Source organism: Arctopsyche grandis, chromosome 1 (assembly GCF_051622035.1).
Source record: "Arctopsyche grandis isolate Sample6627 chromosome 1, ASM5162203v2, whole genome shotgun sequence".
Classification (NCBI taxonomy): Eukaryota; Metazoa; Arthropoda; class Insecta; order Trichoptera; family Hydropsychidae; genus Arctopsyche; species Arctopsyche grandis.
In genome coordinates, this window is record NC_135355.1 from 641918 (window position 1) to 665748 (window position 23831).

General features: G+C 33.4%; 2 protein-coding genes and 1 non-coding gene across 3 annotated transcripts; all 3 read left to right on the top strand.

Annotated features, from left to right (window-relative positions):
* Positions 1-5429: 5429 nt before the first annotated feature.
* Positions 5430-11718, top strand: LOC143910089 (kelch-like protein 35). Its single transcript, XM_077428477.1, has 8 exons — positions 5430-5490; positions 5607-5665; positions 5754-5951; positions 6033-6236; positions 9011-9163; positions 9238-9615; positions 11084-11270; positions 11358-11718. The coding sequence occupies exons 2-8, from the start codon at positions 5615-5617 to the stop codon at positions 11495-11497; spliced, it is 1311 nt and encodes a 436-aa protein (XP_077284603.1). The 5' UTR covers positions 5430-5490; positions 5607-5614; the 3' UTR covers positions 11498-11718.
* A 741-nt stretch (positions 11719-12459) lies between these two features.
* On the top strand, positions 12460-18344 carry LOC143913391 (kelch-like protein 25). Its single transcript, XM_077433133.1, has 11 exons — positions 12460-12516; positions 12619-12800; positions 12904-13043; positions 14684-14880; positions 14968-15162; positions 15243-15413; positions 15486-15632; positions 15729-15889; positions 17298-17505; positions 17591-17777; positions 17877-18344. The coding sequence occupies exons 2-11, from the start codon at positions 12676-12678 to the stop codon at positions 18017-18019; spliced, it is 1674 nt and encodes a 557-aa protein (XP_077289259.1). The 5' UTR covers positions 12460-12516; positions 12619-12675; the 3' UTR covers positions 18020-18344.
* A 5026-nt stretch (positions 18345-23370) lies between these two features.
* LOC143920519 (U2 spliceosomal RNA) lies at positions 23371-23563 on the top strand. The gene has a single exon (XR_013261354.1). It is a non-coding gene; the product is annotated as a U2 spliceosomal RNA (small nuclear RNA).
* The last annotated feature ends 268 nt before the right edge of the window (positions 23564-23831 follow it).

Here is a 23831-nt window from a genome sequence, read left to right on the forward strand (position 1 = left end):
TAAAGTCTTTTTTATGTCATATTTTCATGTTTATGATTATAGTTTTTATTCAATTAAACTTAACTTAAGCTTAAATAAAATTTTCAATATTATTCTTTAAAGCTCCTTTTTTTCTTCATTAAAAAATCCTTGGCACGCCTGACAGTCTGTAAATAAGTATTTGGAAATTTTGGCACGCGAACGTAAAAAGGCTCGCTACCCCTGTCCAAAGCCAACAATATATTGAACTAAACCATTTACACTATTATTCAATTAGTTTTCAAAATTTTCGGACAAAAATATATGTATGTAGATGAACATGTTATTATGCTATACTTTAAATTACTATTAGCATTCTATCTTCTATGTAATTCCACCTTAAACTGTAACTTTCATTCAAAACCGTTATTACCCTTCTTTAATAGATGTTGAGTTGACATCATAAACATATAATATTACGATAAAAGATTGTTTTTCTTTATCACCGTTTAAATAAATATTGCATCATTTAAACAAGGTATGAAGTGCATGTAATTTTTTCCAAAAATCCGAAATTATGTTCCTACTTCATTACTACTTCCAAAAGTATACTAAAGATACTACTTCCGAAAGTATCCATCTTATATACGAATATAAAATACATCTGAAAGTGTTTATAAATGTATAATGTAGAAGACCTAAACTTTTAATGTGTTTTTTTTTCATATATCTTTAACACGTACATACATATGTATGCTATTTTTATGTTGTATTTTTGTGATATTATAAATTAACAAATCCCTTTGGTCCATGAGTTGTAACGCCTCTATTATAAAAGTATTTTAAATAAATGAATAAATGTCTACACGTAGGTATTATGTTTTGTTTTTTTTTTGATGGATTCATGCGATATGCTAGAAGAATTAAGATGTTTGAAAATAAATTTCATACATATATATGTACATATGTACATTTGTAATATTTTCTTGTTGAAAACCAGAAAGCGAGGATATTGCACGTGTAATTCCATCGAAAAGTGTTCTCGAATTACGTTTTTATCGAAAAATTTGTAGCGTGAGAAAAAATGTAAGCGTATGCCGAAAAGATATATGTACGTTGTTGAAGCTCGTGTAAAATGAAGAAAAATATCTTTCGAAACACAATCCGATGTTTGTGTAGGTGAACACAGGGTAGGTATGTACATACATATGTATGTAGGTAGAAGGAAAAACATGACACGTTGGGGGAAAGGTGTCGGTGGCGGTGTAGCTTAATGAAAAAGTATGGAACTGAAACGAGAAATGGACGGAAAAAGGGAGAATGCTGAAATGGGAGTCGAACAATACCTCACAGGTGTAAAAGAAAACACTGTGGAATGTGACATCGACGCGTTCCCAACGCAAACCCGCCTACAGTTTTAATCATACGTCGCGCCGCTCGTCTTCTCTCATCTGCATTGCAAATTCTGCAAAAGAACATTATATAAATACACATGCATTTGAAAGTAATCCGTTTGTATTTTTATCGTAAGGACGAAATAAATATGTATGTATAAGATTATAAACACACAACGATAAACCGCATCTTTATCATTCAACCGCAAACTTGGTAATACCACATATAACATATTATGTATGTACATAATATGTACAAGTATGTAATATTTCGCGATATTTTGAAAATTGTTTAATTTCAAGTTAATTCTTAGCGGTTCAAAACAATGTTTGCTCTTGTGGTTTCAAAATATCTTTTCAACTGCGAAAGGAAGTCGTGGTTGTATAAGAAACAAGATTTGATAAATTTATCTCAATTTCTTTTTTAGAACGGCTAAAAATAATTTTTATTTTTGTCTATTGTGGAATATTTTTTCATGATTATGAAGTATATCGTTTTTTAACATTAAAATATTGATTTTGGCGATATTCTATACATTGTTGTTGTAATTACATTATGTAAAGAAGCATGCAGTATTATTGGAGTGTGCATTTTTAATAATACCGTCTATTTTTTTACTGTATCTACATATTATAAAATTCGCCAGGTGATTATGACCCAAACTAAAAATTGAGTATCAGTTATTGAAATGCTTATCGTTAGGATGTAACTTATTTTAAATTTTTGAGTTGTTGACCGAATTTATTATACATATGTATGTAGGTAACATAGGTCTCTTATATTTTACTAATTACAAGTGTACATATGATGAATTTCGTACACTTGTATTTTCAAATATTTTATATTTCAACCGAAAGCAGTACTTTTATTCTAGAGAATCGAGGCTTTTTATGTTTTTCTTCAAAACCTTTCTTTTTCATAATATTAAACTGAATTTTCATATTATGTTAAAGTTTAAGCCTAATAACAAGTATCATATAGAATTTGGTGAAGATCCGCCAACCGGAAGTGGCAGTTAATTTTAAATTTTATTTTATTTTACATAGATATACATATATACCAGGAAGGCTTGACAAGAAGACCCCAATGCGCCTTCCTGGACAATTAATTACAAACATTTTCCAGAAGCTGAAGAACACGAAATAACAAATAATTAATTAATTAATTACAGAATTAATTCATTGAGAAATCTATTGATTTTAGATTTGTACATCATTTTTACAAATTGCACATACAATACATACAGAAGATTTGTTAGAACAGGAAAGATGATTTTTGGCCAATTTTGAGGAACCGTTCCAACAATGATCAGATAAAATTGGCAAACTCTGATAAGAAACGATCGATTTGGAGTCACAAATATCCCCAAATCTAACCAGCAGTATAGCGGATCAAACCCACTGATCACTTGGTGCTAAATTAATCCACACTGCTGGCTATATACATATATGTCAAGTACATTTGGCAAAATGAAAAATTTGGAAAACACAACGGTTTTTTTTATATTCAGATGTAAAATGAAATAATCGACATTTTGTAATGAAAAAATATAATATTTAAAGTAAAATTTGTTGATAAGGTCCCAGATATGGCTCTCAGTTTGTTATATTTCATACATATAAATATTTACTTTTAACGTTTGTATTGTATCGTGATGGAGGGTTCGTTTCGCCTTTTGCGAAAAACATGTGCGTTCATTGTTCCACCTATCGTTCTATCGGCAACTTCTCACTCGTACACATTTCACTCCTTTTTGCGGTAGATACGTATATTCATATATATTTCCAGACAGATGCTTGTAACTTTGCCTTGGCTATTCTATTATATTATTGTTATAAACCCATACATACATATTTCAGACAAAAGTAATAATCATTTGACTAATCTGCGCACATATGTTGTTATGAACTACATATTATTCGTACATACAGATAAAATGGTATTTTCTATGAGAGTTTGAAATACCGGGACTAATTTTTGCAGCCACTTAATAGGTATTTACGTATATTAAGTAGCGCGGGAGCTACAAATATATACATATATAATATAATATTTTATGATAAAATTAAAACCGAGTAATTTTACAAACCTCCTTTGAGCTTCACTTAAAAAAAATTCTGAAAAAAATTTGTCTCTTATCCGATCGTTTTCATACTTTGCCATATTGCTCATTTTGGTCATCAATATAATTAAATGGATCCTTCGCCATTACGACGGTGCAAAAATATCGCGTTAGACGCGTTTGAAACATCTTCCACGAAAAAGTGCCTGACGTTTATCCAGCGTTTGTTTAGACTCTTCTCACTTTTCGCCATGTCAGATTTCAATTGTTTAAACGCCTATTACTTTTTCTTTTTTCACTCTATATTTTATAAAATTTGCTTTATAGGTTCTCATAATCTCTCATATATTAATATTTATAGTTTTAACTCTCATATGTATAAATTTCAAATTTGGCGTATAGCTTCGTGCAATGGCATATAGCCTCTATACATATGTATATCGATTTACGGCCAAATGTGTCAGATCTGATATTTCACTGCTAGAACTACATTTCTTTACTGAGCGTTATTAGTAAGTTATGTAGATATATTTTAGTTTGCAAACGATAAATGAAATAATCGGAATATTTGAAACGAATCACAAATGGTTTGTAATCCCCTACACTTACAACATCTATGCTATGTACATACATACATACATAGATGGATGTACACACAATACGCTCTTTTTGGAATCACAATCGGAAACCGGTGAACTTTCTTTCGCCTTGTTCTTCCGTTTGTAGCATTAGACATACGCTTACAAAGGAAAGACATCGGAAAGTTGAAATAAGATTCAAGTCGAAAAATACATAATTCGGATAATATCAAGTTAAAAATTAAGCATCGCGACACTGAATCTGCGGTGAGGCCTTTGCCAAATACGTACATAATATGATAATAAAACAGGATATTGAAGAAGAAATATCCCTAGGGAGTGACCTGAGCGGAAGCTGCAATTTATTGCAGCCACTAAGTGTACCGACCGGACTGCGAACAAAGGTTTCAGGTTCCGGACGTTAACTAGACCCTTATCATAAATTACACGTTATATGTAGGTATGAATGAACTATACTCGGCTATACTATATTCGGGTTGACGAGTTTAAAATTTGTACGAAACCCTTCATAATTGAATATACGTACATATGTACATATGTATGCATGTCTAAATTTACAGGTAATTTTCAATATTAGAAAAATATTTTGAAGAAACCAATCCACGGCATTATCTATTCGTTTCTACCAAACATTATTATGAATTATTATTTTTTGGTTAAAATAGCACATACATACATATTTACACATTACTTATTGAGTACAAAATAATATGGCAAGAGATCACGAAATGATTCCCTCGGAACAAATCGTACAGAAACAAATAACCAAGCTTTGGAATTTTGCATTCTCGATCGATTGTTTGGCAAATTATTATAACCAGAACATTAAGTTTGAAGGCAAACAAGATGTTATATGAAAGGTAGGTTATGCACTTTTTAATACAAAAAAAAATGTCCACACCTAGTCCCCTGTTTTTAAAAGTCACCGATACAAATTTTATTTAATTTTAAAATTTTAAAATGAATAAATTTCCAATTGATTTTCTGTACCAGTATTTATCATAAGTTAACCGTGATCAATTATTTATAAATATACGTATATTCTAGAATGAAACTTTTACTGGTGATTACAAATTTAATTCAATTCGTGTCAATTCCTTTCCAAAACCAACCGTAGAAATATCAACGGACACAACCATAGATTCATATATGTAGAATAACATATTATTATATGCACAAGACAATATTTCAAAAACTTATTCACATTGTTATTATTTCTCTAAAAACGCTTATCTAGGTATACAAAAAAGGTTTGCTTGCACAAACGGGGATATTTCAATACATATGAACCAAATTATCTAGTAAGATAATCTATAGTAGTCGATTACTTTTCGACAGTACGTATACGTATGTATGTACATGTGTACATATATATATATATATATATATATACCTATACATACTTATGTATTATATTTATATGTGCAGCTGAAGTCTATAGTAAATCATTCACGCGCTGTGTGTTCAATCGAATAGGTAATACATTGTTTTCACACCTACGTATCAATGTACATATTAAATAAATCAATATTTTGTATTAGATTTAAGTATGTTTGTATGTACAGACAAGTGTATATGTGTATTAATTACAGAAAAAAAGATGGAAAAGTGTTTTCATTGCCCGACTGATTACCTTCACAACTTTGTCAACGTGAGAGCTAATTATAATACATTGAAATATAGATTGATTAGTTTTCGTATGGTGTTTTAAAATAAAAATTTGCTGACTTTAATTTCAGATTTATAAATCTCCCGATTTCCTTCAGTTGAATGTGTCGGAAGTGGTTAGTATACTACAATCGAACGATTTGAATGCACCATGCGAGGAAGATGTGTTTTTTGCGATGAAATTGTGGATTGAATTTGACAAATCATGTCGTCAGCAGTTTTTGTTCACTGTGTTGAGTTGTGTCAGACTGACTTTGTTGTCTGTGGAGGTAATTTAATGTCATCTTAAAACTTGAATAATATCTTTGTCCATATATTCTTACAATTGTTATTTCTAAAACTCATTTTAGTTTTTAACTGGAGAAGTATTGCCCTATTGCAGTTGTTGTTCCGAATGTGTCATGATCATTACGAAAGCGATGCAGTTGATTGTGTCTCCGAACTTCCAATCCAATGAACAAAGAGGAGGCAGTTGTGGTGGTCCAGCTGGTGTTGGTCCTCCTAACATTAGCTCAGACACAAAAATGATCATTGTTGGAAGCTGGGAAGACGCAGTAAGTCCAAAATTTTTTTTTAAATAATCAGACTCACATATTATTATAATGATGACGAAAAGAACCGAACAAAAATACTTCAAATGAATATTACATATTTCTTTTAAAGTAATAGCGAATGAATAGATAATTAAATAGGAAGGTAGTACAGATTACACTGCTGTAGTGAATTGTGATGTGGTTACGTTTTTGTTTTCCCACTTTTAGACAAAACTTTTTTTGATCACGGTAAATTTATTTTATCTAATCTATAATTTGGAAAGAGACTTTGTATGTATCCTTGGTCGTCGTTTTCGTCGTTTTCGTCCGTAGATCGGTGACGTCATCGAACACGTGATTCGATTTTTTTTTTTTCGATCCATGGGCGCCGATTTGTTTTTTTCGTTTCAATGGATTCACCCCCGCGGGGGCGCAAGGCGAGTAGCTTCATGGGGCCCCGCCAGGGGCGCCACAAGGGGCGCAGCCCCGTGGGGCCCCAGCCTCATGGGGCGCAGCCCCATGGGGCTTAAAAGGGGGCGCCACAAGGGACGCAGCCCCGTGGGGCCCCGAAGGGGGCCCGGGGGGCCCAGCCTCATGGGGCGCAGCCCCATGGGGCTCAAAAGGGGGCGCCACGAGGGGCGCAGCCCCGTGGGGCCCCGGGGGGGCCCAGCCTCATGGGGCGCAGCAGGCCCAGTCTCAAAAGGGGGCGCCACAAGGAGCGCAGCCCCGTGGGGCCCCGTGGGGCCCCGAAGGGGGCCCGGGGGGCCCAGCCTCATGGGGCGCAAGCCCTAATAGGCATTAACTAAGGGGGGCCCCGAAGGGGGCCCGGGGGGCCCAGCCTCATGGGGCGCAGCCCCATGGGGCTCAAAAGGGGGCGCCACAAGGGGCGCAGCCCCGTGGGGCCCTGAATGGGGGCCCGGGGGGCCCAGCCTCATGGGGCGCAGCCCCATGGGGCTCAAAAGGGGGCGCCACAAGGGGCGCAGCCCCGTGGGGCCCCGAAGGGGGCCCGGGGGGCCCAGCCTCATGGGGCGCAAGCCCTAATAGGCATTAACTAAGGGGGGCGAAGCCCTAGACGGCAATTAATCATGGGGGCGCGGAGGGGCGAAGCCCTAAAAGGCAACTGATCATGGGGGCGAAGCCTTAGACGGCATTTAATCATGGGGGCGCGGAGGGGCGAAGCCCTAAAAGGCATTAACTAAGGGGGGCGAAGCCCTAAACGGCAATTAATCTTGGGGGCGCGGGGGGCGAAGCCCTAAAAGGCATTAACTAGGGGGGGCGAAGCCCTAGACGGCATTTAATCATGGGGGTGCGGAGGGGCGAAGCCCTAAAAGGCATTAACTAAGGGGGGCGAAGCCCGAAACGGCAATTAATCTTGGGGGCGCGGGGGGCGAAGCCCTAAAAGGCATTAACTAAGGGGGGCGAAGCCCTAGACGGCTTTGAATCATGGGGGCGCGGAGGGGCGAAGCCCTAAAAGGCAACTGATCATGGGGGCGAAGCCCTAAACGGCAATTGCTCATGGGGCGTGGAGGGGCGAAGCCCTAGAAGGCAAAGGCTCAGGGGGGTGCCGAGGGCGAAGCCCTAGAAGGCAAAAAAAAAAAAATTGATTTTTTTTTTTGATTTTTTTAAATTTTTTTTTTGATTTTTTTTTAATTTTTTTTTTGATTTTTTTTTTATTTTTTTTTAATTTTTCTTTTAATTTTTTTTTTAAATTTTTAAATTTTTTTTTTTTTTTTAATTAAATTAGCTTAGTCATGTTTAAGCGGTTTATATTATAAACACTGAGCGAAGCCGGGTAATACAGCTAGTATATATATATATAGAAACGATTCAGTTCCAATTCCGATTTCCGATCCCTGTTTCAGTTGTGAATTCCAATTCCTGCTTCAATTCTGATACCCGATCCCTGTTTCAGTTCCGATTAATTAGTAGTATTCGTATTGTAACTTTATTTTAAGCTAGTGTTGTGCTCGTTGAATTCAACGGGTGGTTTCGGAAATGAAATGATATACAACTATAACGTAAAGTAAATTAAAGAAGAAAAAAAGTTAAATGCGCGCATTACACGCTCACCGAACCAACCCGTTCGAAATGATGAATTAATGTGTGTGTCTATGTGGATGTGTGTACACTCTTAGCGGATGCTCACCCATTGCTCAGAATAACGATGCGTTCCTCTAATTCATAGAGGTGTAGCGCGACACTCTATCATATGCAATGCAAGGTAGCAGGGAAGTGGGGGGGGGGCGGGTCTGAAGTCGGCGTTGCACATCACGTGTCAATTCGTAATTCGTGATTCGTAATACGTAATTCGTGTATAATTATTTTTCCGAAACCACCCGTTTCGATTTCGATTTTGATTTTGATTTGTGGCAACCTAGGGGTGGAAGCCTCGGGGTGATAGCCTAGGGGCAGCCGCTTCGATTACTGTTTCAGTTCCGGATCCCAATTCCAGTTTTAGTTCCGGGTCCCGATTACTTTTTTTTCAGTTCCAGATCCCGATTACTGTTTCGATTCCAGATTCGGATTAATTTTTCAGTTCCGGTTCCTCATCCCTGTTTCAGTTCCGATTCCCGATTTCTGTTTTAGTTCCGATTAATTATTACTATTCGTATTTTTAACTTTATTTTAAATCATGTATCAATTTGTTTCCGAAACCACCCGTTGAAATTTCAACGGGCACATCACTATTTGTATTGTATAATTGAAAATTTGATTTGTCAAGTGTATTTAAATAAATGAACGTGTAAATTTTCAACGGAAAGTATTGTACTTGTACGGTGTTTTATTTTTCACAGGGTCGCAATTTTATTGAGACTTACAGTGCGGCCCAAAATTCGTGGTCTGTGTCCAGAGATTATGGATTCAATAGGAGGAATTACTCTGTCGCTTTGGTCAACAACCGCATACTGATCATTGGCGGATATATCAACAGAGCTGGAGTGGCAACTGTAAAGTATATGTATTTCCATTCGATGAAGTACGTCGCGTCGGGCATTCGATAAAGGAATCATTGCGTTTGCAGGTAGACTATGTAGATATAACGAGTGGTCAGAAGTTCGGAATGTCACCTTTGAAAATAGGACGTTACAATGCAGCTTCAGCCACGATCAGCCGAGGATCTTCGAGTGACGTTTACCTGATCGGAGGATTGACAAGTCCCGGAAGAACGTTGAATTCGGTCGAAAGGTGGAACAGCGATTCGCAGTCGTGGGTTAGCAATGTTCCTGGAATGCTGCAGCCACTGCATGCACACGCTGCATCGGTTGTAGACGGTAGAATATACGTGACAGGTGGTTCATTAGCGAACAAAGTCACTGTGAACACTGTCCAGATGTATTCTCCGGAGACTAATTCCTGGTCTTACCGCACGCCGATGAACTCCAGCAGATTCTGTCATTTGGTAATTATTTTCACACATTATATTTGTATCTAGCTCTAACTAATGCAGGTATGAAATTACGCTCAAATTTTAACGTTCTAACAAAAGAAAAAAAAAATGCGACTGAAAGTACGTTATAAGATTTGACTTGAGCATCTATGTATGTACGTAGTATAAATATATGAAATGTTGTGATCATGCAAAAATTCCAACTCCAGATTTCAACTGATTTGAACTCGGAATCGATTACTGATCACGTTTTTATTATCTAGAAAAAATGTGTGTCTGTGTATTTTGGTGGATTTTTTGAACACCTCTAATCTTATCGAACTGAAACTTCGTATCGGTTACTGAAATTTTTATCGATACAATGTAAATTTTTTTCAAATTTTTAAGTTGACCGGAATTGGTACCTTCCCTTATAGTAGGTGCTCTCTTTTTTTTAAGATTTTGAGTTCAATTATCTCCCGAACAGCTAACCAAATCGGATTGGAATTTTTTTACCTGTAATAAAAGTTATAATACCCGAATAGTTTTTATATATTTTTTCCTAAGCCGGAAGTAGTACTTTTACTCTATAGAATCGAGGTTTTTTATGTTTTTCTAAGAAAATCTTTAGTTTATAGACCTGACATTTCATAACTAGAAGTTTAAGGGTAATAACAAGTTATGTATAAAATTTGGTAACCATCCCTCAACCGAAAGTGGCAGTTTACTCTTGTTCGATTTTTCTTTCACTATTTTTTTCGACCCCTTAAAAATGTGTGCTCGTCACGAAAAATTTCAAGTAAAATAATTGTAACAATGTAATGAAAATAAAAAAAAATCATTAAATTTCATAAACCGGAAGTTGGATTTTTTCCTCTTAGAAAGGTCAAAAATGTTATCGCCTCGATTTTGGCCACATCCATGAACGTATTAAGCTGAAAATTTAAATATTTGCATTAGTTATGTACTAATTTGCTAAGGTTTTGGTCAGAATTCGTAAGCCGGAAATCGTATTTTTTTTTAAAACAATATTTCATTATTTTATTTTGACCTTTTAAATTATTTTAAGCTTCTTGATATTTATTGTGTATAATAAAGATAGTGATTTTGAGTAAAAGTAAAAATAAAAATCAGCAAACTTAATGAACCGGAAGTGGGATTTTTTCCTCTTCCTATCAAGCTGAAAATTTATGTTTGTATTCTTTATGCACTAACTTTGAATTGGTAAAATTTTGGTCAGAATTCGTAAACAATATTTAATTATTTTATTATGACCGTAAACTATTTTTATTTTCTTGATATTTAATGAGTATAGTAATTATAGTGATTTTAAGTAATAAAAAAATTCGATCAAAATCCAACAACCGAAAGTAGAATTTTTGTTTTGTGTAAGTTTCCCTACATTTGCGCTCAATTTGTATCGAAAATGGTCTCATAACCGGTTTGTGTGAATGTGTTACATATGTATGTTTATTTAATTATTGATTTTTTTTTAAATTAGAGTGCTGTAATCAGAGGAAGGATTTTCGTTGTTGGAGGTTGTGGTGTTTATTACAACGCAGCTACTGTTATGTCTAATGTGGAGGCTTACGACCCCAATTCAAATTCGTGGACTTCGATTACAAGTCTGCCGAGTCCTCGCACGGGAGGTAACGTCTGTCTATTCCAAAATAGAATCGTCTTCATAGGTAAGAAACATTTGATGATGAAGATGAAGATGACAAATCAGAGAACAAAATACGTGATATAATAAATTATTTAATATTTAATGCAAGGTGGAAGAGCTCCAAATGGTTATGTCAGCGAAGTTATGGAATACGATGATGGAAATGGATCGTGGAATTCTCTCGGAAGAATCAATATTCCAAGGGAGGGCACCTATCCTTTTCTTGTGCCACAAAATGCAGTTTTTTGAACATCTACTAAAAATAAATTGCATACACACTTTACTTACGTGTTCAATGTTGCTTATTGCATACAGATGTACAATGTAGCTTTAAAGATATTTTTTAAATAAAATTTCATTTTAAAAATGATTTTTTTATTATTAATATATCGATGGATATGTTTTTGAGTTTGTTATTTTGGAGATATGTAAGTCCAACACTATATTGGATAATTAAAGTGCAAATGGTAAATATGTCATTTTCTTTCTATTGTATGATGGAGAATCCTTAAAAAATAATATGAAAATTGTAAAACAATTATTTGCTACCATGTGAGTTTGTGAAAATCGTGATTTTTACCGATTTTAATTTAAATTATTTTTTATTTAATTTAAACACAACTTACAACTTACAACTGCACGTAACCACCATTACGTAAAGTATTCTTTGGTACATTATTTTATTTTATTTATTTTTTTAACCCGTTAAAGCAGTCACTAGCGCAAAAAAATCACATCTATTTACGGTTTTGCGGTTTCAATTGATACATATGTCACAGTGAAATTATATTTGCACTGACGTTTCAGTGAAATCATAACCAGTTACATTTTCAGGGTTGGTTTTATTCATTTAATATTAGATCGTGAGGGTTGATATAATTTAAGGGTTAGCTTAAGTACGGATTGGCCCTATTAATTTAAGATTGGGTTGTTAGGGTTAAATTTATAAAGTTAAATGTTGTAAATTCATTGTTTGATACATTTTCACTGCGAATTGGCGAAAATATATTTTCACTTGAAATATGCTTATATGTATATATTGATATGGTGTATATTTTGGTTTGTGTGTATAAATATATCAATATTATTATATGTAAAATTGATAGTGTGTATAAATATATACATAGTTTAAGATTTGTTTTAATCTCAGAAAAACAATGGCCGTTTCTAATCAAAATGTGGAATATCTACATGCGCGTTCATGTATGTACATATGTAGATATACCAACATATGTACATATGTCATTCGAGTCCAGAACTTCGAATAGGTATGTTCATACATATATACATATTTACGTACATTCGTTTAAATATCATATTATATTGTGTTTACAATGTGATATTATTATAATATTAACTTTGTTTTTTAGTGTGTGTATTTGTACAAAAATTATTGTAACTGCAAAATTTTAAGATTTAAAGACAAAATGGACTGTACCAATCTCAATTTATCATCCAAGCCAAATTTTGGAAAATCTGTAATCGAATATTTATATAAATGCATGGGAGAGCGAAAGTTTACCGATGTAGACTTCAATTTGCGTGGTAAAACGTACGTCATTAGTAATCATGATAAAATATACATTTTTCAATAATTTTTTTTGTTAAATTGCTTATCATTTCATAAAAATGTATTATTTGCAATGCAATTATAGTATCTATGCACACAAAAACGTCCTAGCTGCATCCAGCGAATTCTTCCGAGGAGACTTATCTCAATTAAGTGAAGTTTTAAACCCATACGAAGACGAAGTCATCGACGCGATTTTAAAATATTGTTACACGGGAGAACTATGTGAGTGCATACGTACATACAACATACATATATTTATAGCAAATTGCTAATTAAACAAATATTATAACTATAATATATCATTATTAACAAAAAACTATAATTAGTAACCGTAACATAATATTATAATGCCAAACATTTCATTTATTAACTTATATAATTACATCATCTTCCACAGAGGTATCCATTATCCATTAACACCCTTCAAGAAAGCACCAATGTTATTAGCACTTCTAATGCTCTCTGGAAGGGCATTATAGATTTGAATACCTCTGTGAAAAACACCTCCTGCAGTTCTTGTTTTCTTAACTCTGCCTATAATTAATTTATTCCTACATATTTCTAGCTTTATAATTATATATTTCTCTATTCCTAACTATGTAATTATTAAATTATTTGGGTAATAGATTCTTATCTAGCTTATATAAAAATTTTAAAGTGCTTAATTTAAGACTATTTCTAATATCTAACCATTTCAATTCATCTCATATTCAATTCATATTCAATTCATATTATGCACTTTCTGCAGTTTATCAATACACAATCCACTAAATAGATTGAGCACTGTAGCGCAATATACAGTATGAAACCGTACAACACAATTATATATTAATATTTTACTTTTTATACTTAATAAGTTTCTTAACCCAGAAAGTGCACCAACTTTTTTTGCCATTTTTTTTAATAATATAATCTGCGTGCACCTTAAAACTTGATTAACTTAATACTTAATATTATCTACTACTTCTACCACTCTCCCATTCATAATCACATCACTCATAAGGCTCTTGTTATTCATCCACATCATTTTAGTCTTACTTAAGTTCACTTTCGGTTTATTCTCGCATAATCAATCACTTACATACTGTAATTCCTTACATAAAATATCACTCATGACATGAACATCATTACGTATAATATATACTAATGTATAATCCGTAAACATATGAACTTTACATACGTAAAATACTTTCACTAAATCATTGATATATAAAATAAACAACAGAGGTCCTAATTAAGAACCCTGTGGTACTCTATACGGAATAATCAAATTTTTTAAAATTCAGATAAAATTCAAACGAACTTAATACTTTCCCACCCAATCCTACCTTACTTAATATCTCTAGCAATCTTCCCCTATCTTTAGTATAAACGCTCTTTTGAAGTCCAAGAAAACAGCTGCAACTACCTTATTAGAATCATCTATCGCTCCTATCCAACTATAAATGACCAATTGATTGGCCGTTTCAGTTGAATGTCGCTCTCTAAAACCTGATTGTTCCTCAATCAAATAATCATTCATAACGACAAATTTTCTCAATTGATTTATAACTTGTTACTTGTTCCAATAACTTTCCAAGGATCTGAAACAATACCTGTCTGTAATGATAGATTAATTATTTTTAACAAATATGAACCTATGTTAGTTCATGTTTGTTTTAATACTTCTACAGTTAGATCATCCATAATTCTTTACTGATTTCATGCCATTCAAAATATCATTCAACTCCTTATTAAAGAGTTTAGTTAAAATTTATTAAATATATTTATCGCTGTAGATAAATTATCCAAACTATTATAATGATAATATATATGTACGTAATTTATAAAATAAAAATACACCTTTTATAACGCTTTTCCAGGTATCGATTTGAAACATATTGAAAAGTTTGGGGAATTGGCTAAAACGTTAAAAATAAATTATATCGACGATGTGATAAGTAACTTGGGAAATCAACAAATCAACTCAACTAACAGTTTGATGTTTTTGAGACTGTCAAGTTTAAATCCCGATTGGAAAAAAACGGCTATGAATATAACGACCGAGAATTTTTCTTCGGTGACTGTTTATGAATATGTATATGTATAATATTCGTGTAAAATATTGTATATAATAATAGGAGGTGAATTATCATTGTTATTTCAGTTGTATCAAACTGCAACCTTTCTCCGTTTGCCTTTGGCCATGGTGATTGATATTCTCAAATCAGACGATTTGAATGTTTCCGAGGAAGAGGTTTTCAAAGCCATTAAGTTGTGGATAAATCACGACGAATCAAACCGACGAGCTAATTTATTCGAGCTATTAAGTACCGTCAGACTGACGCTTTTGTCATTGGAGGTATTACTAATAGGTGAAATATTTACCTATATTGCATTTTATACTACATATACAATAATATGTATATCTGTCGTTTTCAGTTTTTGACCTCGGAAATACTCGCTTATTGTTATTCGAGCCCACCGAGCGTCATCATCATCAACACTGCAATGCAAACACTCTTATCACCAAATGCACAAAATTCTCTTAAAACTCAAAATTATCGTACAGGATCACATCAATTGATATTAGTTGGTTCCGATTATTATGACGTAAGTTAAAATCACAAAACATTTGAAGTTGAAATGCATACTTAAAAAATTGAAAATACATATCTTCCTCAGCAACAACAAACTCTCGAAATATACAATGAAAAACAAAACACTTGGTCGGTATCGAAAAATTATGAATTTGCCCGGAATTTCTACGTGCCCGTTTTGGTAAACGACTGGATTATAATCGTCGGCGGTTGGCCAAATAATAGAGATTTGGTATGTCTTTGAAATTACAGTATAATAATACCTACGTACACGTGTAGTTTTAAACATTGATGGCAATATAAAATTGTGTATACATATATTCATCAGGTCGACTATATAGATCTGAAAGACGGGCAGAAACATAGTTTGGAAAAGTTGAAAGATGGACGATACGACTTGGCTGCAGTTGCACTGAAAAAAGGGTTGTCTACTGATGTGTATGCTATCGGAGGATTAACGGCAGCAGGGGCAACCACTAAAGTAGAAAGGTAAATATAATATGTAAATTGTCCTCGTAAAATCACAGGGTTTTGCGAAAGCATGATATCTTGTTGCCAATTAGGGCTAAAAAACGTGCTCATTAACTCCCCCCTCTTGAGAGCTGTTGGACTCATCGAATTACTGGCACATTACTTGGATCTCTTCAATGCCAGTTATGTTGAGTTGGTCGAACACATCCTACATTGCACGATATAATTATCTTTTATTATTTATTTGTTTTTCTCTATACATACAATTTCTTACTTGCTTTTAATTTTTTTTATTATTTTTGTTACTCTGGTTTTAAATATACATCTATTTGTTTTAACACCTCAGTGACGCATTGTGGTTGCCTGTCAAGTCTCTGTTGTATTGATTTATTAAAAATAAAATAATATATTATTTAATGTGATACAATTACATATTACACTGTTCGACAAATGACTATTTTTTTTTTGGGTCAGAGACGAGATATAACTTTTCTTATAGATCTATGCCGAGTGAATACGAATCTGGTAATAAAAAATGTTGATTGGCTCGAGATTCGGCGATAGGTGTTTTTTAAATCGTGCGATTTTTCTATATCTTGGTGTTGTTCGGTCGATGTCTCAAAATCTGTCAATTTCCTGTTCAAAATTAATATTGGAATCTATAAAAGGGTATTTTATCTTTCATTTATAGTACTTTTCAGCTTTGAAGTCTCTCTAAATAGTCGTCCAGTTCAAATCAGAATTCAAAAGTACGCATTTTCATTTGGGATTTTTTCCCACTGTTAATACTATTTTATATTAAGTGTTTTTTAATTTAAACATATTTATTGAGATAATGTTATGACCACACTATTTTTTGTTTTCGTTTAAAAGGAATAATTGGAAGTATGCTGAATTTTAAATCGGTAAAATTGCGAGGTAAAAGCTCGTACTAATATTTACTCGTATTTACACGAATCTGAATTGAATTAATAGGGATAATATATAATTTTGACTATTCTTGCGGATTAATAACAAAAATTTTTCTAAGTGGAATTTTAATAATTTTTAGTATAACTAGTGGGAAAAAATCCCAAATGAAAATATGTATTTTGACTTTTGATTTGAACTAGACGACTACTTAGAGAGATTTGAAAGCTGAAAAGTACTATAAATGAAAGATAAAATATCCAAATATAGATTCCAATATTCATTTTGAACAGGAAATTGACAGATTTTGAGAACAACACCAAGATATAGAAAAATCGCGCGATTTAAAAAACATCTATCGCCGAATCTCGAGCCAATCAACATTTTTTATTACCAGATTCGTGTTCACTCGGCATAGATCTATAAGAAAAGTTATATCTCGTCTCTAAACCATTTTTTTGTGTCGAACAGTGTAATACAAATAATATTACTTAATTAAAAATGGTATTTTAAACAGGTGGAACAGTGAGAGAAAGACATGGGAGACTGACGTGGCCCCATTGCTGACGGCTACATTTGCACACGATGCAAGTGTTCTAAATAATAGAATATATGTAACAGGGGGAGTTGCACCAGCAGTTTCAAATATTGTTCAAATGTACACACCGGAAACCAACACTTGGACCTTTCGAGCTCCGATGATTAAGACGAGATGTGATCACATGGTAGAGTTTACGATGCAAGCTTTGCGAGAAATATGTACATACATAATTCGAGAGAATTACCCTATGTATGTTAAATTGTTTTTAGAATGCCTCCATTAAAGGAAAGCTTTACGCAGTCGGTGGCTCTACACTATATTATAACCACCCGTATTATATTTCTGATGTTGAAAGATATGATCCAAATGCAAACTTGTGGAGTCCATTTTGCAATTTGCCAAGTCCACGAGCAGGCACTAGCTTGTGCTACTTCAAAGGGAGATTCCTATTCTCGGGTGAGAACTGATTGTAAACGTATACATATATATGTAACGATTGAAACCAAAAGTAGACGCCTCTAAAATAACAATAAATTGTAATGCATTCTGTTGCAGGTGGTCGTGATAATAAGGGAGCTATGTTGAGGGAGATTTTGGAATATGATGATAAAAATAATTCATTCGCGCATTTCTCTAGCATATCTTCGAATAGAGTAAAGGCCTTTCCGATTTTCGTGAAAACCAAGTCAGTGCTTTGAATTTTCATCTCAAGTCCGGTACCTACATACATATGAATGTACATATGTACATACTATGTATATGCTATACCCACGAGTCAACTAATTGGCGATAATTCCAATATGATTTTCTTTGTATTTTTGTATGGAATTTTTTCTTCTTTTCTGTATGTATGAATGTACGTATTTTAATGACGTTTTATCATTGTGTTAGTGCATATTATGAAATAAACATAATTTGAAATTATTTTACATTGTCTTTAATTTATTCAAGTACAAATGTACATATGTGCCTACGAGTATGTCGATCCCCATTACAACTAGAATAACTTGTAACGCATTTATTAAAAAAAAAAAAAATTGTATTATTATTTAACTAAAATTATATTTTATTATAAATGGGACGTTAATTTAAAAAGTTATGTATGGAACAAAACCGGATTAACAGCTCAATCCAGGTTTTGAAAAACGTTTATTAATATCGCTTGATTCATATAGACATTACATAATATATTATGTACATACATACTCACATATGTAGGTACAGGTAGATGGAACATACATACATAAACACATACATACATACATAAGAGTATACACGAAATTAGGCTTAACATACGTTCTGTTGGGACCGTTTTCACGTTATACGCATTTTATTAAGCCAACATTAAGGTAGGAACGGAAGGGTTAGCACCCCTTACACGGACAATTAATTTTTGACTAAAGTTTATGCCGCAATTATTGCCGAACTTGTTGCCGTTTAATTTTTGCCACACTCACGCGGCGAACCCACAATTTGAAAATTCCAAACAGAATTTAATTTGCGGTCGAATTTGCACTCCTATGCGTTTTCGAAAGCCTCAACATTTTTAAATTCACATTATTTTTATTCATATTCTTGTTACATGACTCCAATCTAATTTAGATAAATATAAGTATGTACATATGAAGTGGCTATGTACATACATATATATGTATGTATACATTTACCTATGTACACATGTACTTTCAGTAGGTACATGGAGCAAATCCGCGAATTTTCATCAATTGAAAAACTTTTATCGCATCAGGGGAACGTTAATTACAAAATTTCGTTGATTTTAAACGATATCTTGTGCCTTCAAAGAATCGATTTATCTCAAAATTACAAAAAAGTAAGTTTAAATACACTAAGAAAAAGAGTCATATGAGAAAAACCTACTTTTTCTAAATTTTTGTTGAGATAAATCGATTGGTTGAATTGGTTGATTGGAACGAGACATTTTTATCGTTAATTTTAAACAAAACCAACGATTTTTTTATTTAATATTCCATTGATACCACGAAAGTTTTCCACTAGGTCCGTCAATAAAAATCCAAATTTCGCGTTTTTCGCTCCGGCCTAAAGTAAATTATGAAGTAAAAATAAAAATTGCAATTCAATAAATAAGATAAATAGTACAAAATATAATTAAATAAAAAGTACTTAAATATAAAATAAGTAACTACATATTATGTATGATACCCGCTTTAATAACTAAATTACTATCTAAAATCAATGATCTATGTATGTATGTATATGCATATGTATATGAAATTATTATGTATACTGGTTTTCGCCATAAATATTGAATAGTAAAAGTATTCTTTGAAAAAATTATTTATATGACTAAATATAAAAGCTTGGGATGTATATATTATATTATAGGTACTTTTAAATCTTGTCCGTACGTAAGCGTGACCACATCTTTGCTTTGTTGTAGTCCCTTGTTGCGTCCTCTCCAAACGTTTCGTATTTTATAACATTGTAATACAATTCTCCTAGAACTTCCCATTTTAAATATTATTATTTTTAAGTCTTCGGTAACTGCTAAATAGCACGATGAGATCACACACCAGACGAGCTTTGACAGCTATGTAAAAGTGACAGCTGCGTAGAGGTTATAATTTGACCAAAACACTTAGTTCGGCCACGAATTTCAACAATATATTATTATATCTAGAAAATATAATAGCTTGTTATTTAAAGTTTATATGAGATGAGAATAAATGAAACTGAAAAATGAACTGTTACTGGGGCGATATAAGTCCGCCTGTGGATGGTTAGCTATCATTTGACCCAAGATTCCTATCTAAATTTGGATGAGTTAACACATACATATGGATATGATTAAATGTCCGACATATTTAGCTATCTTAAAATTTTGCCATCACGGTATATCAAAGCGATTTGAAAAGTGGAATTCACTTTTATTTGATGGGCAGGAATGTCACTGAACTAACCGAGTGAAGCTAAAAAAAAGCTTGTAATATAACACGGAGATTTCAACTTGATTGGTATGGTTTTTATCCTCAGTCTTGTATCTTCGTGCGCGCCACAGTCTCTTGGGTCTCCGTGTGTCCCAATTTAGACCCAGTTTTGGAATCCCTTTGGTATACATATGTAGTAGTAGGTGACGATTCCTATTGATATCTAGCGGGGGTGTTCGAAGTCCCGATATAGACTACATATGTTCATATGTAATTCTGATAGGACATTTTCAATTTGATTATTTATTGATTTGATTATTACATCGTTTACGATTCGCAGAGGCAATTCTTGAAAAAATTAGCTTTTTAAAAAGCAATTTTAAAGGTAACCACACCAACATATCCCGTTTCTATGGTTATTGTTGAAAATTATGCATTTTAAATAATTATTTAATAACGAGTCCATAATGTTATGATGCGTTTATGTATATGTATATCAAAAATTAGCCGTAATAATTATAAAATATAGACATTTTCGTCACATTTAAAATCTATATGATAGTGTTACGTATACTGAAAAGAGCCGCCGCGTAACTGGGATCGGATTAGCGTCCTGAGAGACCGTGTGACCGGTGTAAGTGGTTTTAAGGATTAGCGACAGGCTAAGTGCATGTAGGCTAAACAATGGCGAACGAGTTGGCTGGTATTGGTCCTTTCTCAGAATTGACCTGTACCGTGGGAGCGAATGTCGTGGGAAGACATATCCGTACGTGACCATAACAATAGGTAAACAAATTAGACGTCGAAGATGTCCTGAGAGATCTATCCCTTATAAGGCGATAGTTGTCATTCTAGACTGAGCACTGCCAGTGCGTGTATCTCCTTAATCATCAATAAATGCTGTGAGACGACTGTTGGCCTTTTACTTGGATCCTCCACCCACCCCTACGCAACAATAGTTTCGTTGAATGGTAAAAGATGAGGACGAATTTATCAAATAGTGTACTGTTTGTAAAAAAAGCTAAATAAGGATGGCGGAATAAATTTTAATGCGAATTAAAAACATTCGAATTCGCTGACGAAAAATTTACATCTTAGCCAAAACACAAATAAAACACTTATCTTTTATTTTTCAATATTTGACATTGATTATGAAGATTTCTTTCGAAATCGCTAATTTCGCTAAATAATATCGGACATATACATACATATTATTAAATTTCATACAAATCAGGACCATTTTTTATATTCCTTATTCTGCTCTCATCTTAAGTTATAGGCGTTTAAACAATTAAAATCCGACAAAGCGAAAGGGTGGCAGAAAAAAGAAACATATGGTAACTAACCATTACACGTTAAAATGGTTAAAATTATAGCATTTTTTAATACCTATTGTTTATTACGACTATTTTTCACCATCGTACTGGTGGATTTGATTTGAATATATAATGTCGAATCTTGGAACCTTAGGTTCCAAAAAATCGCCCGAAAGAAAAAGTCGGTTTTCGGTTTTTTACAAATAAAAAGCCGGTTAACCGGCTTTCATCGGTTTCAGAAAATTAAGATTTATTTTATGTTTTAAATTTTTATATCGAAAAAAAAAATGTAAATATATTATATTATTACAAATATTATATATTACAGCCGTAAAAATGACAGATTCTGAAAATAATTAAATGATATATGTATATAAGCTACAAATTATGGAAAACCCAATTTTCCGAAATTCTGAAATGCTTTGTGTAGGTTATTGAAACTACTTTCAATAATATTTTATTGTTTTATGAACCGGTCTTCATCCATTACTAAATATCAAAGCCCATCTCTCCCATGCATTTTGCTATAAAGCATTTGAGTTCCTTTGCTTTGAATATCGAAGAAACCACTTAGTGCTGTACCTTTTTTTGTTGTTCAAAGAAATATACGCCTATTCCCTAAGAAAGTTTGGATATACACATTTTTTTAAATCTTTCATACAAATTTGACATTCATAATTGCTAGTTTTGAGGAAAAAAAACAACAATTAAAGAAAATTGAAAAAAATCGATTGATCGAGAAAAAAGCCGGTTTTTGATTTTTTTTTTAAATTGTCAAAAAGCCGGTTTTTCGGTTTCGATTTAAGCTGGCTTGGAAGCCCCATTGTTGACCAAACCAAAATGGCAAGGTTTCAAAACTATCGGAAGAATGTAGGATATCAAATCCAAACGTTGTCTCATGGTCCGTACGCACCAAACCAACGAAGATTTTGGGCCAACTTTTAAAACCAGTAGCGTACAAAATATCGAAATAAAAATTAAATAAAAAAAATTGAAATTAAATATCAAAATTAAGCTAACGAGCGAGATTGAGCTAAAATTAGATCATCGTTGATGTTTTGAATTACAACAATGTTTTGAATTACGACGATACGCATTACAACCAGAGAAATATTATAATTTCTCTGATTACGAGTGAAAAAAACCTTGTTATTGTTTCTTATAAGTCGTCACGATATACTACTATGTTTCCCCCTTCGGAAATATTTAATCAACGACGATTTTGGGCCAACTTTTAAAACCAGTAGCGTACAAAATATCGAAATAAAAATTAAATTAAAAATTTGAAATTAAATATCAAAATTAAGCTAACGAGCGAGATTGAGCTAAAATTAGATCATCGTTGATGTTTTGAATTACAACAATGTTTTGAATTACGATGATACGCATTACAACCAGAGAAATATTATAATTTCTCTGATTACGAGCGAAAAAAACCTTGTTATTGTTTCTTATAAGTCGTCACGATATACTACTGTGTTTCCGCCGTCGATGAAACATTTAACAAAAAAAAATGTCGGTGATTTGTCAAAGGGTCAGTACTTGGATGGGTAACCGCTTGGGAACACCGCGTGCCGTTGGCCCCCCTTTTTTAAACATTTTTATTTTATTTTATTAAGTTATTTTATTCATATGTATGTACTCTAATATAACATACATATAAATATATAAATAAAATACATTCATGGATTTGCTTAGATTTTGTATAAAAATGTCATAAGATTTTGTTCGATGGAGTCCCACATAGATGTCGGTAGGGTCCTTCGCTTTATACTTGCGGTAATGTTGCACTAGGGCTTTTATATGCAACGAGTGTGTTTTCAAGTTATCGCTTCTCGGCCTGTTGGCTAAGATCAAAGTGTAGTATCTGTTCTTATCAGCTTAATATCTGATAGTTCCCGCATCGCGGGACCAGTATATTAAACTGATTTTTGGAAAGTGACGGGATGATCGGGGCTTGCTCCACTCCTGTCGCGGGTTGGCCCGGCATTGCAGTGCCGCCGGGATCGGCCCACATTATCTATTCATATTACCCTCTCCTCTTATTGATTGAGAACTACTAACGTCTGCTTATGATTAAACTTATGCCGAGGTTTCATGCAATGCAATGAGACCGTCCCATTAATGTTCTAAGCAAGAAGAGAGCGAAGAGGATAGTTTTTCTAATGCTGCGTACGGACCAAACCAACGACGATTTTGGTCCAACGTTTTAACCAGCAGGATAAAACCAGTAGCGTACAAAATATCGAAATAAAAACTAAATTTAAAAATTGAAATTAAATATCAAA